General features: G+C 40.7%; 1 protein-coding gene across 2 annotated transcripts in view; it reads right to left on the reverse strand.

Annotated features, from left to right (window-relative positions):
• Nucleotides 1-6,646, reverse strand: part of EIF4B (eukaryotic translation initiation factor 4B) — a 28,910-nt gene extending 22,264 nt beyond the window's left edge. For both annotated transcript variants that reach the window (XM_074225849.1, XM_074225847.1), the window contains exon 1: nucleotides 6,540-6,646. In XM_074225849.1, coding sequence (XP_074081950.1) covers nucleotides 6,540-6,552 — 13 coding nt within the window. In that variant the 5' untranslated portion in view covers nucleotides 6,553-6,646. The remainder of the gene's footprint in view (nucleotides 1-6,539) is intronic.
• Nucleotides 6,647-16,877: the final 10,231 nt, after the last annotated feature.

A 16,877-nucleotide genomic window follows, 5' to 3' on the forward strand; every position in this document is an offset into this window, starting at 1 on the left:
TACTTGTAGTACAAACGCTGCCCATGGGGGTTTTCTTGGCAAAGATATTGGAGTGGTTTGCCATTTCCTTCTCCAGTTAAGGAAAACAGGTTAAAGTGACTTGTCCAGAATCACACAACTACTAAGAATCTGAGGCCAGTTTTGAATTCAATTCTTCCTGACTCCTGACTTAGCTGTCAGAAGCCTTTCCTGATACCCCTTAATACTAGTGCCTTCCCTCTAAGATTAGACAGTGATCTCCTTAATAGCAAAGACAGTCTTCTTTCTTGGTATAACTAGCATTTAGCAGAATGCCAGGCTCAGTGAATACTTAATCTGCAAAAACCTTTGCAACTTGAAGCCAACTACTATCATTATTAAATCAAAGCAGAAATAAAAAGAATTATGCAAATGCCCCTTATCCCAAAACTTTTAAAGAAAGCTCAAACACTGCTCTCTTCTCACTTTCCTAGAGAATTTTTAAATTCTAATTTATGGTAATTTTCAAATCTACTTTTCAAGCTTATTCTCTCATTTCCAGTCCCACATCTCCAACTGCCTATTGTACATCTCAAAATAGTTTTCCTATAACTATCTTCAATTCAAAATGTCCAGAACTCAAACTACTCTTTCTTCCAATCCCTCCCCATAAATTTTCTCAACTTCCTGTCACTCTAGTAACCTAGGAGTTGTCCTAATATTTTTTTTTTTACCCTGCTCCCTGTTTTGTTTTTTAAAGCCCTTCTTACTCTGGCCCCTTTCTAGTCTTTTAATCCCTTCTTACCCTCCACGTAATGTGAAATCCAGTGACATAGGCCTTCCTGTTTCAATGCCTTGGAACAAAACACTGCATCCCTGGACTCCATGAATTTTCCCTGGCTGTTCCCCTTGCTTGGAACTTCTTCTCATCTGTCTTCTGGCCTCCTTAAAATCTTAGCTAACGTCTCATCTTCCTCCTCAATTCTAAAGTCTTTCCTCTGTTGATTATCTCCAATTCATCTTCTATCTTGTTTGCACATAGCTCCTGGAAAGCAGGAGCTCTTTTTTGGGACTTCTTTGAATACTCAGGGCCTGACACATAATAGAACTTAATCAGTATTTGTTATCAGCACACAAAGAGGAGTAATGTGTAATGAGTCTGAAAAGACCAGTGAAAGTTATATTATGAAGAATGAGAAATAGCAAACAATGGAGGGAATAGGGTACCACTGGGGTGTTTGTGTTTTGAGCAGGGGAGTAAGATGGTCAGACCTGGAGGAATGGAGAGCAATTAGGATGGTATGGAAAGAAAGCAGTACTGGTGAAGTGCCAGAAGAGGGTAAATGATAGAAAATGCATTTACAAAAGATTCAGTAAAGTTCAGAGAAATAAATCCTAAAGACTGAAAGCACCAGGATGTAAGGAAGAGGATCACAAGGGAGGGAAGTTTTGGTTTGGGAAATTGTTACTTACCAAATGAGTAAAGCTTAGAGAGTAGGATATTGATTTCCAGGGGCAAAGACAGAATTGAGTAGATCAGGGTAGTTAAGTCAAGCCCCAAGGACAAGTACTACAAGTTTTTGCATAATAAAACAAGTTCCAACTAGAAGAGGGAGGTAGAGGAACTCTGAGGCAACTTGCATTCTCAAAATCAACTAAGGAAAGGGAAAACCAAACAAGAGGCAAACTGTTTGGTCATGGGATTAGAGAACAGGTAGGTGGGATGGGGAGGAGAGCAGATATTCCTGAAGACTAGACAAGAATATGAAGTATGAAGGAGTATGTTACCTAGATTCTGTAAACTCTATCTTCCTGTCAGTTGTAAGTTTAGGATGAAAAACTTTTCTATTTTCTAATTAGACACCTGTTATAAGAAACTTTATAAATATCCTTTTGAAACTAGACAATCCACATTTATCTTGAACTAAGTAAATTCAGTATTGTCTTACACAAACCACCTAGAAAAAGGGGAAAATATACTTGCCTTCTCTAACTGCCTCCATAAAATTAGCTCTAATTCAGACAAATTTGGAATGAAAGCTTCAGTTTAAGTGAAAGCATTTTATTTAAGGGAAAATATTCTTGAAGCCTTCCTAAATAATACCTTTCATCATTTTAAAGTCTTAAATATAGGAGATAGTATATTTATGTGAAAATTGAGAGTTGTTTTAATTATGCCATCTAGGACAGAGTGTACACCCTCTATCAACTAGCTTTGGTTAAAGTTCAATTAGTCAAAGGCCAAACTTATGCAGGAAAGATCCTGGAATTGTAAAACCAGTAGACTTAAAACACACACACACACACACACTCTGGCAACAAATAGCCAACTTGAGAATGAAAGTCTTTTCTACATCATTTAAAGAAATTATTCTAAACCAAATAAGCACTGGAATTTCAGATTCAAATTAAGAAATTTAAATTTCTTTTAACAACCATGCCAGGCCAATTAACATTCTGAATAAGCTAGTATTCCCTGGCTAAGAAGACTAAGAAATTAAATTCTGCTTAAATTTCTCCAGAAAGAAATAGCACCACTCTTAAAAACTGTGTACCTAGAAGGATTATTCAGTAAATGCAAAATACTGGTCTATCAATATTCCATTAAAAACTTGAGTGTGAAAATCATATCAATTTGGAGTCTATCTAAAAGCGTATGCTTAATGGGATAAAATAACAGTACTTTCGAATTGTTTATTTTCACCCTCCTATTAAGCTTAGACTTATAACCATCTTCTCCATCCTCTGTTCTGAAGTTACTTGACCTCTCTTGTCACCAATTTCTCCATCTGGAAATTGAGGACCTCTTTTTTTCACCCTCAAGATTGAGAGGATGAATGTGGTCAGCAAACTATTAGTCAGTGTCTGTCTGTCTCTCTCCATATATCAAGTTCCTATAACTTGTGACATCCTGCTATATATGAAATAAGTTTAAAGTATGAAGTATTACAAGTATACTTGTTATCTTCTATTAAATCAATAATTAACAAGCATTATTAAGGGCCTACTCTCAACCTGGGGAAAGGAAATAAGCCTAAATATGAAGAAAATAGCATCTAGAAAGGAAGAGAGGATGGGGGACAGACAGTGAGGAGATGCGGTGCATAGTATGAGGGAAGGCAAGTGAGCCAATGTGGAAGGACTGAAAAATACGAGGGAAGTAAATTCATAAGAAGACTGAAAAGGGTAGGAAGGGGTCAGACTGTGAAAGAGACTTTAAAGCTAATAAGAGTATTTCTGATCCTAGTGCTCCCTGGGATTGCATTGACAAGCTATGTGGAGGATGGACTAAAGTGGGCATAGACTTGAGAAAATAGACCTATTGAGGCAATAAGAAGAGAGCCTTTTAACTAAGGGGGTAAGAATGGTAGTAGGGGGAATGAGTCAGACAAGAGGGTGAGGAATTCTATAGCCTAAGGTTATAAACTGTCTTAGAAGAAACAGGAAGATTGGAAGAGATGGTTTTGGTGGGGAAGATAATTTTACAGGTGGAGTTTGAGAAACTCCAGGATATTAGATTTGAAATGTATAACTGACATTGTGTGTGCAGTCAGCACAGAAAAAAAGAAAACCAGGGTGACCTCAGGCAAGAATGGCATTCTATTTCCTCCCATCTTACTCTAACAGTAATAGGGAGAAAAGCTGGAAAATATAGTACAGGGATTCTTTGTTTAAAAAAAAGCACCAAGATAAGATAGCATTCAAACTAAATTTATATACTTAAAAGGATACAAACATCTATATTTTTCTGCATGTTATTCTTGCTTAGAAATGATATTGTAGAGAATATTTTGGCATCTTTTTCTTTGTTTCTGTACAGGTTTCCTCCAGGAAAAGTTAAAACTCTTTACCAGAAACTTTTTCTATCTCCAATTACCTTTTGTGATTGGTCTTTAAAGAGGCTTTAAGTAATAATTTAAATATGAAGGCTATCAAAAAAACAATTCCTGGGCAGTCTTTTTTAGAATAGATCTGTGATTTATTGGTCTTGGACAGTGAGGAAATTTCTTCTAAGGTAAGAGTTGTAACTGCTCCAAGTTTCAGAGTTGTCTGATAAACTGAGAAATGACTTCACCAATGTCTCTCTTCAAAGTTGTAGTTCACAAGACAGTTGAAATTCAAAATTTCCTGTTCAGTTTGTTATCTTGGAAAGTCATAGAAACTTAGGTGTAGAAAGGAACCTTAGAGGTTATTTTATCTGTAATACTAATTTTTCAGATGAGGGCCTTGAAGTAAAGATAGGTTAAGTGACTGGTTCAGGGTCTATATTCCTTAAGTTAAGCTGCTACCTTAACCCCTCTAAGTCTCAGTGTGCTCATCAGTAAAAATGAAAGGACTGTTAGATGCTCAGCACATGATCAATTCTGCTAAATCTATCATAAAAGAAAAAATTTAAGAAAGAGTCAAGAGTCTTCCTGAAGTGTCAACCAAGAAAATAATAGTGCTGCGTTACCTAGCTCTTGAGGAATCTAGTTATCATTCACTCACTAGGATATTTCCAGTTCTTGAAGGTCAATACTAGGTCACTGTGGAAAACAGTTTAGCTCCACTGAGTTTCTAAATGGTCAATACTGGTTGTGAGAGGGATTTATGAGATCATCCCTAACCAGTTCCACAAGGACCAATTTAAAGAAAAAGAAAAAGTGAGGTGGGCACCAAAATTATGAAGATATCCCTATGCTTCCTTGGTTCACCTGGCATATTACTATCTGGAACTGGGGACCAGTTTGTTTTGTGGAAACAAGGGAATGACAGAAAGCTATAAAATTAGTCATTGAATAATCACAACTGGGATGGATTTTAATTTCCTCATTTGCAAAAATCAGGATACAAGAGTTTTAGAGAAAGAAAGGATAATTAAGGTCATGGAGGCTTACATGGATGATATCTTATAAAAATAGACATAGTCAACAATTCCTGTACTTACTGGCAGTTTTTTTTAAATCACTGATTTTGGCCTTGAATTTGAAAGAGTAAATTTAATATAAATAAAAGTGCTACTTTACAGGCAAAAAAACAAAACAGGTCAAAACTATTAATTTTGCAATCAAAAACTGGTAGAATTCATTGGCTAGTAGAGTTGCTTACACACAGAAGGTACTTAAAAGTCTTGATAACAACTTAAGTCCTTTTCAGAACCATTTCAAAAGTCGGCTAGATTAACCAGTTTCTTTCCAGTACCCTATTTCCTTCAGCATTCGTGCAAAGTTCAATAATATTTGAAATAAATTTATAAAAAAAAAAAAGACTATTAAGCCCTTAGAGGTTAATCCTGCTAATTATGGGTGGGAAAAGAGGAACAATTAATTTTTAATATGGTCTGAATATCACAAAAATGTTCAGAATCTTAAAATCTGTGCCCTGACACTTTTTTTTTTGGAGCTAGAAGAAAAAAAAAGGACTCTGAAGTCTGACAATTATAGCAAGGTGCTTTCACTTTTTTGGTTATAGCTTTTTAGGGTTCAGGTGAAGCATTTTTCCCCAGAATGCTTTTAAAAGAATAAAACATCTAGCATTTTGGACCCTGGGTTAAAAGTTCCTGGTCTGGAGGGTGGAGCATACCAAGAGATGTGACAGAAAACTCCAGCAGACTGCCAGGAAATGGTGCAGAGCCATATGCCGACTAGAGGTCCACAGCTGCAGGTCCAGGACGGGTCTCTGGGAGGCCAGAGGCCCGACCAGCAAGTGAGGAGTATGGTAATAACGCGGATAACGCTCCTAACGCTTTCAGAACCCTGAAAGGCAAGGGCGCTGAAGGCTGGCGGGGAGCGTGGAGAAGGCCCCGAACCCCACCCCGAGACTTGCTTCCTCTTCCGAGGCTGGGCCCGAGTGTCGGCCCCACACGTGGGCGCTGCATTCTAGGGCTAAGACCAACTCCGAGGCGCCCCCCCCCCGTCCTTCACCTCCCCCCCCGGCACATGCGCGGTGGGCCAGTTTAGGGCCACGGACAGCGAGTGAGAGGCAGAAGCGGGGGGGAAAGGAGAGAAAAGGAGGGGAACCGGCCCGAGGAGAGGTCCCCGTCTGGGCACCGGCGCGCGTGCGCGGACGTCGCCGCCTCCGCCGCTCCGCTTCCCGCGCACGCGCGCCGCTCCCTCCCCCCCCCCCGGCCCCTGCAACCGGCTCTCGGGCTCGCATTCGAACCGCTCCCCGAGATCTGCCACCATCTCAACGGCCTCGCGCCCCGGAGCCCGCGGACGGAGCGCGCCCGGCCACGCGCCCGCCCAGCCCTCCTTCCCCGCACGCGCACCGTGTCTAGCGCTTCGGGGCGGGGGGGGGGGTTCTCGCGCCTCCCGCGGGTTCTTTCCTCCCCCTCCCCGCTCCAGTCCGCGCCGCAGCCCGTACCCGCCCCCCCTCCGGGCTCGAGCTGACGGGGTAACAAGGGTGTGAGAGATAAGGAAGGACACCTTCCCCCCCATCTTTGAAGGGGGAGACCCTCACGGGGCCGAGCCGCCTGCCGGGCGCAGCCGCAAACCGCAGAGGACGGCGGCAGCTCCGGCTCCCTAGCCCGAGGGAGCCAGCGCGTCGGGCCTAAAGCGGGGTTTCGGGGCCCGGTCGTCCGCGGCACTCCGGCGCTCACTCACCTGAAGCCGCCATGTTGGGAGAGGGAGAGAGAACGCAAAGGACCCGGATGAGGCAGTCACGTGATTATAGCGAGCGCGTCGGGCTGGGAGACGCGAAGCTGGGCGGAGGGGGAGGGGAGGCGGGGGACCGGGCGGTGCTGAGCTGGGCGCACCGACGTAGCGCGAGGGCGGCCGGCTTGCGTCAGGCCGAGGGACGGAGCCCAACGTGGGGGACGGAGGGCGTCACTCCCCCCGGCGCGTAGGGATGGCGTGACGGCGGGCGTGCGGGGCGGGGCGGGGCGGGGCGGGGCCGGCCGAGCCGTGGGCCTCCCGCCCCCCGGCCAGGCCGGGCTTGTTCGAGAGTCCTGCCGAAGACAGCCGGCGCCCCCGGGCCCAGAACCTGCGCCTTCTGCTCCATTGTTCGGCCTCATTGGTTTTTATTACTATATGAAACCGGTTTAAATTGAAGACGTGTTGAATTGGTGGTTTAGCAAATTAACCATTTTAAAATGTAAAACTCAGTCACATTGTCCTCCTTCCTGTTTTCCCATCTGTCTCGGGGTCTTGCTTCCATCCTCAGCTCTCGCCCACCTTGGCCGAGGAGTCTGTGTGCAGAGGCCCCTCCAGAGGCCAAAGCCTTTCCTCTCGGATGACTTCCAGCTTCCCCGGTCTGCCACTTGTTTGCATGTTGTCTCTCCTTTGGGACTCCAACACTGTTTTTGCTGCTCTGTTTTCTTTAAGGAAAGATTACAAACGGGGTAACTGGCTCGCCCTGGCTCACATCGAGTCTTTGTAAGGAAATGGAACTTGAACCCAGAGTGGTTTTTCCTGTTTATTTGAGCCTTTTACCATAGTTGTGTGCAGTAGATAGCACAGATTTTTTTTTTTTTTTTTGCTATTTTCAAAGGAGGAAACAGGTACAGAGAAGTTGGGGGACATTTCCCCCGGATTAGGATTTGAAAACAGATCATGCTGATCCAAAGTCTATTGTATCAGGCTGCCTCTAAAAACTGGTAGCTAAAACAAACCCCAGTGATTAATATTAGTACAGACTGAATAGGACTGCATTTGAGTACCTTTGTTTTGAATTCTGCCTCATAGTCTTAATGGCTCTGTGAATCTGACCAATTTTCTTTTTTTCTCCTCTGATTTGACTACTGATATCCCTATCTTCTTTTAAGTTTCAAATAAAATCCTACCTTCCATGGGAAATCTTTTCCAACTCCTCTTACTTTTGTGCATTATTTTTCTTTGTCCTGTATATAACTTGCTTTGTGTGTATTTATTTGCATGTACTCTCTCCTTTAAGAGTGTAAGCTCCTTAAAAGCAAGAGACTGTTTCTTGTTCTTGTTTCTACATTTCTTAGCACAGTGCCCTGCAAGTATTGTATGACTGTATAGTGATGAATTAGGGCCTTCTCAACTCCAGACCTGTCACCATCCACTTCAACCTAGCTGCCCTGCTTGGCTCATAGACAATAAATGTTGATTGATCAATCAATTAATTCAGCCTCTCATCCAAGTTTCCTTATCTATAAAACAGGGATAGCAGTTACCCCATGGGACTATTGTAAAAAAGCGAATAAGATAATATTTAAAATGTTTGGCAAACAGTAAAATGCAATCTAAATGTTAGGTATTATCAATGTTGTATAGTAAGTTCCTTGATATCTTTTGCTCATAGCCACTATCAAGTGGAAGGATTGTGCTACTTCAAGCGTCCACATTCCTATGTGGTTTCATAGCATTCTCTTGACAGTATATAGTAACTGTGATATGATGTCCAGGGAACATTTCTTGTAGCAAAAAGAAACAGTTTAAATTTTCTAAGGTCAGTTTGTGAAAGTGGATCTATGGCACAAGATATTTCATTTGCCAAGTTTGGCCATCAATTTCTCCTTTCTGCCTCCTGCCATGCTTCAGTTCTTGTGACCAGAACCACTTTCAAGGAGACCAGTGGTGCTGAAGAGTTTGTTGTTTACTGTTTGGTCAATCAGTTGCACAGTTAGTGTGCAGGAATACGGAAGGGAAAATGTATAACTTGAATAGGAAGAATACCATCTTCAAGGAAGCAGGAATACATGCTTGTGTGACAACAGAAGAAAGGAGGTTTGCAGAAAACTTGACAAACAGCAGAAACACAGCGGAATACTCACAGCAGATAAGGATAGAATTGATCATCTGTGATAATTCAGATTCCTTTTTCATAAAGAAAATCTGCAAACTTGACCAAGACGAAAAAATAGAAATCTTCACATGGGAGGGAAGTGAGCCACCAAGAGAGCCCCATCTACTTAAAGTCTTTATTTGGGTCTCCTTGAAGCCCAAGACTGCAATTCTACAGCAAGGAGAACTAATGTTGAAATTGCAGAAAGCTTCCCTCCTAACCACTTTGTAGCAGTTCCTCTAACTGTAGTCAGAAGAAACAAACTATTCCAAAAAGGTAAGATGGAATTCCAAAGTGAAATGTTTATCTCTGATCTTGAATAGCAGTGGCCCCCAGCTATTGACAATTGTAAACAATTTTGAGAAAAAAGTGAGCCCATAACAATCTTGAAGCCAAGTTCTGTGGTTTAGAACAAAGTGCAGAGAATGAGGTGTCTTTTCTTACCAGTGCTATTGAAATGTGGATGGAGTGGAGGGTTACTGGGTACAGGAAGCATTCCTATCTAGACATGGTGTCTCACCTAGAGGGTTAATAATGTTCACTCCCTTTTATCTGGTGCTTTATAGATTACAAAATGAAGTGCTTTCTTCCCCACAACCCTGTAAGGCTGGCAGTCCAAGTATTCTCAAGACCATTTTACAGATAAGGAAATCCCACTGACCTGGCTCTGACTTTCACTAACTGCCATCACCATGGAATGGAGTCACTTAACTGCTTTTAGCCTCAGTTTCCTCAGTTTTTTTTTTAAACCAGTAAAAACACTTCACCCACCTTATGATGGTGCATGGATAGAGTGTTGGGTCAGGAGTCAGGAAGACCTGAATTCAAATCCGTTCTCAGACATTTACTAGCCATGTGATCCTGGGCAAGTCACTCAACTCCCTTTTCTTAGTTTCCTCATCTGTAAAAAGAACTGGAGAAGGAAATAGCAAACTACTCCAGTATCCTTGCCAGGAAAACTTCAGATGGAGTCTGAATGAAGAGTGGAACATGCCTGAATGACTAAAGAGCAACAGCAACTTACCTCATTGGAAAAAAAAAACCTTTTAAATTATAAAGCACTATCTACATAAGGGTTGTTATTAAGTCTGTAGCTAGCAACTTGAATATCAGAGACTTGAGTGCAAGATTTCTGACCCCAAGTCCAAGTCCTCAGTGCTAGAGGTAATATTTTAAAAGTGAGTGAAAATAGCTTTCCTCTGCAGCTTGTTTTCTTGTCAGTGTTCAGTACCCAAGTCAAATAATATGGGCATCCATCCATCATCCTTCCATAATAAGAGCTATAATAAGTTTCGTTACCAATTCTACTTTTTCTTCCCTATTTAATTATTCTATCATTTCTTTTTTCTTTCTTTTTTCTTTTTTTGCTAGGCAATGGGGTTAAGTGGCTTGCCCAAGGTCACAAAGCTAGGTAATTATTAAGTGTCTGAGGTCAAATTTGAACTTGGATACTCCTGACTCCAGGGCCAGTGCTCTATCCACTGCGCCACCTAGCTGCCCCTATTCTATCATTTCTTACTCTCCCTCACCTCCCTTCTACCTCTGAAAAACTGGAACAATTAACCCTTTTGTTTCTTGTAATTTTCATTTATGTTTTCTTGAAATATATCTCTTTGATAAAGCCCACTGGGATTCAAATAATATAATTCAAATAAACTCCAAATCAATTTATTGATAGCCCAATAACAGGTCCCATCCCAGCCTAAATCTCTCTGGCTCATTGTTTAGGTTTTGCTGGCTCAGAATGAGGGTAAATTGCAATTGACATACAATTTACAGCAGAAAATAAACATAATAACATTGTCTTTGACTAGTGTAAAGACTCACAATTTTGGGATAAGAACTTATTATTTGGTAAAAATTGTTGGGAAAATGGGAAAGCAGTATGGCAAAAACTCAGCACAGATCAATATCTTATACCATTTACCAAGAGAAGGTCAAATGGAAACATGACCAAGATATAAAGAGTGATTTTACAAGAAAAGTAGAAAAATAAGGAACATAATACTTATCAGACTTATGGGTAGGCAAACAATTTTATGAATATATGAGAGATAGAGAACAAAGAGGTATAACATGGATCATTTTGATGATATTAAATTTAAAAGTTTTTGTACAAATAGAACACATGTGGTTAGAATCAGAAAGAAAGCAGAAAATTATGAAATTTTTTTTATAGTTTATTAAAGGCCTCATATATAAAACATATAAAGAATTTCATCAAAGCTATAAGAATTCAAGTCATTTCCCAGTTCATAAAGGATCAAAGGATTTGAACAGGCAGTTTACCAAAGAAGAAATCAAAACAATGCTCCAAGTCATGATTGATTAGAGAAGTGAAAATTAAAATAATCTTGAGATAGTATTTTACATTTACTACATCGACTATAATCATAGAAGAGGAGAGTGGCAGATGTTGGAGGGGGTATGGAAATTGGGACACTTATTCATAGCTGAAGGAATTGTAAACTAATTTAACCATCTGGAGAGCAATCTGGAATTAAGTCCAAAGAGTTATTTATCTACAGCATTTAACCCAATAATATCACTATATGGTCTATTTTTGAAGGTAATTAGAAAAAGGAAAATAACCTATATGTTCTAAAATGTTTATAGTGACTTTCTTTGTGGTGGCAAAGAACTGGAAATTGTAGGAATACCTATCAATTAGGGAATGACTGACTGAGTTGTATATGATTGTGATGGAATACTACTGTGCTATAAAAAAAGATCTCAATGATTTTAGAAAAACTTGCAGGAAATAAGAGGGAAATTAGCACAACCAAGAGAACATTGTATACAATTGAAGAAAGGCACTATCTGCATTCAGAGAAAGAACTGATAATTAAAAGTATATATAGACTAACTTTGCATATATGTATGCATATATACTCACACACACACACATATATAAATCTACTTGTGTCTAATGGTAGACATCTCTGGAATGGAAAGGAGAGGGAAGAATAAAAGGAATTAACTTGATAATTTTGTTGTATATTTGAAAGGAATAATAAGTTGTATATAGACTTACAATTTCATATGCATTCATCTTTTTTGTTGTACTATTTTATGGAAATGCTTATTTTATTCCATAAATTAAAAATAAAATTTTTTAAAAATAGGTTCTTCTCCGAGATTGATTCTTTTAAGAAGGCAAATGAAAGGCAGGCATATTTAAAAAAAAATAAATATTTTATTTATTTTTCCAACTACATACAATGGTAGTTTTTATTTTTTAATTTTTTTTGCAAGGCAATGGGGTTAAGTGACTTGCCCAAGGTCACACAGCTAGGTAATTATTAAGTGTCTGAGGTCAAATTTGAACTTGGATACTCCTGACTCCAGGGCCAGTGCTCTATCCACTGCGCCACCTAGCTGCCCACAATGGTAGTTTTTAAACCACCCTTTTTTTTTTGAAGTTTTGAGTTTTACAATTTTTTCCCCTCCCTCCCTTTCCTCCCCCCTCCTCCAATAGGAAGCAATCTGATATACATTTGTATGCCATGCTGAAAATAGATCGAAATTAAAGGTATTGTGAGAGAACAATCAGATCCAAGCAGAAGAAAGAAAACATTAGAGATAACAAAATTACATAATACATACTTTGGTCTTCATTTAAACTTCACAGTTCTTTCTGTAGATATGAGTAGTATTTTCCATCACAAATCCTGTAAAATTGCCTTTGATTATCGCACTCATGGAATGAACAAGTCCATCATGGTTGATCATCACCCCATGTTGCTGTTAGGGTGTACAATGTTCTTCTGGTTCTGTTCATCTCACTCAGCATCAGTTCATGCAAGTCTTTCCAGGCTTTTACGATTTCTTATAGAATAGTCTTTCATCACTTAGATTTATCACAATTTGTTCAGCTGTTCCCAGGTTGATGGGCATTCCCTCAATTTCCAGTTCTTTGCTACCACAAACAGGGCTGCTATGAATATTTTTGTACATGTGGGATTTTTACCCTTTTCCATGATCTCTTCAGGATACAGACCCAGTAGTGGCATTGCTGCATCAAAGGGTATGCACATTTTTATTGCCCTTTGGGCATAGTTAAATATTGCTCTCCAGAAATTTGGATCTGTTCACAACTCTACCAACAATGCATTATTGTCTCAGATTTCCCACATCCTCTCCAGTATTTGTTATTGTCCTTTCTAATCATATTGGCCAGTCTGAGAGGTGTGAAGTGATACCTCAGAGATGTAAAGCCATCTTTTGCTTCCATTTCTACCTAGCTTTTTATTGCTGAAGGGATGTTGCTTCAAACAAACTGAATCCTGGGAAAGACCTTACATCCAGGGCCTTCACTAGTAGTCCTGATCTGTGTCTTGCCACAGGACTCCTGAAGGACTAGAGGAGTGAGGCTGATGACTTTGCACAGCCCCTGCCTCACTTAAATCCAATTCACTTGCAAGTTAAGATATCATCCTCTGGAAGTCTTTGGTCCTCTCTTGAGTAAGGGACAAATAGCAACTATTGTTACTATCTTTTAGATTCTACTCACAATTTCTGTAACTTGCCTAGAGTAAAAGACCCTTTATTGGTCTCCAGACTTCCATTTGTACTATTAATCCTCATTAGAATATATATATATATATATATATATATATATATATATATATATATATATACTCGGGGGGCGGAGCCAAGATGGTAACAAGAAAGGATCCAGTCTTAGGAGCTCTCTGATAAAACTTGAAACTAAGGACTCTAACTAAACTTTCGAGAGACAGAACCCACAAATGGACCCAGAGAGGCAGTTCTCCTACTCAAGGTAACCTGGAAAAGAGCAGAAAGGCTCTGCTCCCTGGGGTCAGAGGGGCGTCTTGCCAGAGCGAAAGAACTTCAGCCTCCCAGAGGCAGCCCCAGGGCGCTGGGAGCCACTCACAGCAGCAGGGGTATCTCTTGAGCTGCAACCCGGGGAGTACGGGCACAAAGTGGGGTGAGAGCTGGGGGACCTCTGCCAGAGGGAGCACTGGAGCCCAGCCCTCAGGGCACACAGCCAGCAGCTTGGTCTTTCAGCAACCCAGATAGAGGAACAGAAGCAGGCGGAGCTGGTAAGCAGGAGCCCCCAGGGCATGAGCCCATTGAGCTGAGGGAGGGGAGTGAAGAGAGAGAGACTGCAGAGCTCTGTCCTCTGCTCCTGGAATAGCACTCTGGGCCTCTGAACACATTCAGATCCTGATCACAGTCTAGGCCCCCCCCAATAGAACAGCAGGGCCCCCCCACCTCAGCCCCGTGGCAGAGGGGGGCGCTTATGGTCATTCACAGACCAGGAGGGAGGACAGAGCCTCACACACTGAGACCCTTGTGGGAGCATCCCAAAAGCTCAGGAAGCACCCCCAAAAAACAGGCTTAGGCTGGGAAAATGAACAAACAGAAACAAGAGGAAGACCATTGAGAAATATTTTGCAAATGAGCCCAAGAAGGATCAAAATACTCAGTCTGAAGATGAGGAAGCACAAGCTCCTGCATCTAAAGACTCCAAGAAAAACAGAAATTGGGCTCAGGCTATGACAGAGCTCAAAAAAGACTTTGAAAATCAAATGAGGGAGTTGGAAGAAAAACTGGGAAAAGAAAGGAGAGAGATGCAGGAAAAACACGAAAATGAAGTCAGCAACTTAGTCAAGGAAATCCAAAAAAATGCTGAAGAAAATAGCATGCTAAAAACCAGCTTAGGTCAAATGGATAAAACAGTTCAAAAAGTTATTGAGGAGAAGAATGCCTTAAAAAGCAAAATTGGCCAGATGGAAAAAGAGATAAGAAAACTCTCTGAGGAGAACAAATCCTTCAGACAAAGAATAGAATTCAGGGAGATTGATGAATTTACCAGAAATCAGGAATCAGTACTTCAAAACCAAAAAAATGAAAAATTAGAAGAAAATGTGAAATATCTCATTGAAAAAACAACTGATATGGAAAACAGACTTAGAAAAGATAATTTAAAAAGTATTGGAATATCTGAAAGTCATGATCAGGAAAAGAGCCTTGACATCATTTTCAAAGAATTACTACAGCAAAATTGCCCTGATATTCTAGAAGCAGAGGGCAAAATAGAAATGGAGAGAATTCACCGATCCCCCCTGAGAAAGAGATCCCAAAAAACCAACCCTAGGAATATTATAGCCAAGTTCCAGAACTCTCAAGTCAAAGAGAAAATATTACAAGCAGCCAGAAGGACACAGTTCAAATATTATGGAGCTGCATTCAGGATCACACAGGACTTAGCAGCAACTACATTGGAAGCTCCTAGGGCTTGGAATATAATATACCGGAAGGCAAAAGAGCTTAGAATGCTACCTAGCAAGGCTGAATGTCCTCTTCCAGGGAAAAAGATAGACTTTCAATGAACCAGGGGAATTTCAAATGTTCCTTTTGGAATGGCCAGAGCTGAACAGAAGGTTTGATCTTCAGATACAGGACTCAGGTGAAGCATGGAGATTGGAGGAGAGGGGGAAAATATAAGGGACTTAATGATGATAAACTGCATGTATTCCTGCATAGAAAAATGACACTGATAATACTCATATGAACCTTCTCAGTTAATAGAGCAGGTAGAGGGAGCTTTTATAGTTGAAGCACAGGAGAAAGCTGAATTTGAAGATAAAATATGGTGTAAAAATGGAGTCAATAGAAAAAAAAAGGGAAATGTAATGGGAGAAAGAAAAAGGAGAGGGGGAATAGGCCAAGATATTTCATATAATAAGTTTTTTCTTTATTACAATGAGCTATTGCAATGATATGGAAGGGGGGAGGCAAGGGGGAATGAGGGAACCTTTGCTCTCATCAGAAGTGACTAGGAGAGAAAACAGCATATATACTCAGTGGGGTATAGACATCTGGAGTAAGAAGGAGGAGGGAGCAGGGGGAAGGGGTGGGGATGTGAATAAAGGACGACAGGATGGACCATGGAGGGAGAGTGGTCAAATATAACACATTTTCTTTTTTTACTTCTTGCAAGGGGCTGGGATTGGAAGGCCTGTTCAGGACCATAGGGCCAGGTGGATTCTGGGCCTAAGGGGTGGTATGGGGGCTCAGGGCTTCTTGGCCCCAGGACCAGGGATCTGTCTGCTGCGCCTCTCAGCAACCCTACAGCAGAGTCAGAGTGAAAGGAGAGAGAAAATATAGTACATGGTAGTGGAGAAATAAGAAAGGAGGGAGTTGCGATCAGCAATGGCAATGTTGGAAAAATATGGAAGCAACTTTTGTGATGGACTTACCATAAAGAATGCGATCCACCCATGACAGAGTTGTTGGTGTTGGAACAAGGACTGAAGCACATTTTTTATTATTATTATTTGGGGGAGGGTGCAGGGCAAATGGGGCTGGGTGGCCTGCCTGGGGCCACATAGCAGGGTGATCTTTGGGTGTCTGAGGCCTGATTTGGACCCGGGTGCTCCTGGCTCAAGCACCAATGCTCTGTCTGCCACCCAGCCACCCCTACTATGATTACTATTTTATTTTATTTTGGGAATTTTTTTTTTTCTTCTTTTTGGTTTTTGCAGGGCAGTGGGGTTGGGGTAGCTTGCATGTCACATGGCTAGGTGATTGTTGGGTCTACGGGGCTGGATGTGGGCTTGGGTGCTCGTGGCTCCAGGGCTGGTGCTTCGTCCATTGCGCCACCTTGCCATACCTACAATTATTACTATTATTTTTTTTAATTTTAATTTTTTTTCTCTCCCCTTTACTTTATCGCCCAAGCAAGTCTATATTCATGGGGGGCGGGGTATTTTGTTTACTCTTAAACAAGAATATTTTATTAATGTAAAAAAAATTTGTACAAAATGAGAATAAAAAATAAAATAAAATAAAACATAAAAAAACATTTATATTGATCAGAAAAAAAAGAATATATATACTCCTTGAGGGTAGTAACTATATCATTTTTGTATTCCTAGAACCTAGTTCAGTGCCTGACATATTAAATGCTTAATATCTGTTAATTGATATGTTTATCCTTAGTTTTAATGGTGCATTAAGTTACATGAAATTATAAGAATATATTTTTGTATGGTGGGGTGGTTAAATTGAGACCCATGATTTAAATTGTGACCTGTTTTGACCAGAGCCCTTGAGTTCAGACTCAGAGCTCTTATTTCAAGGCAAATCAGAAGAAATGTATTTTTAAAATTAAAGAAATGTTGCTGGGCCCTTAGGGCTAGTGTACCTACTGTACTGGCAAA

This window comes from Macrotis lagotis, chromosome 2 (genome assembly GCF_037893015.1).
Source record: "Macrotis lagotis isolate mMagLag1 chromosome 2, bilby.v1.9.chrom.fasta, whole genome shotgun sequence".
Taxonomy (NCBI): Eukaryota; Metazoa; Chordata; class Mammalia; order Peramelemorphia; family Peramelidae; genus Macrotis; species Macrotis lagotis.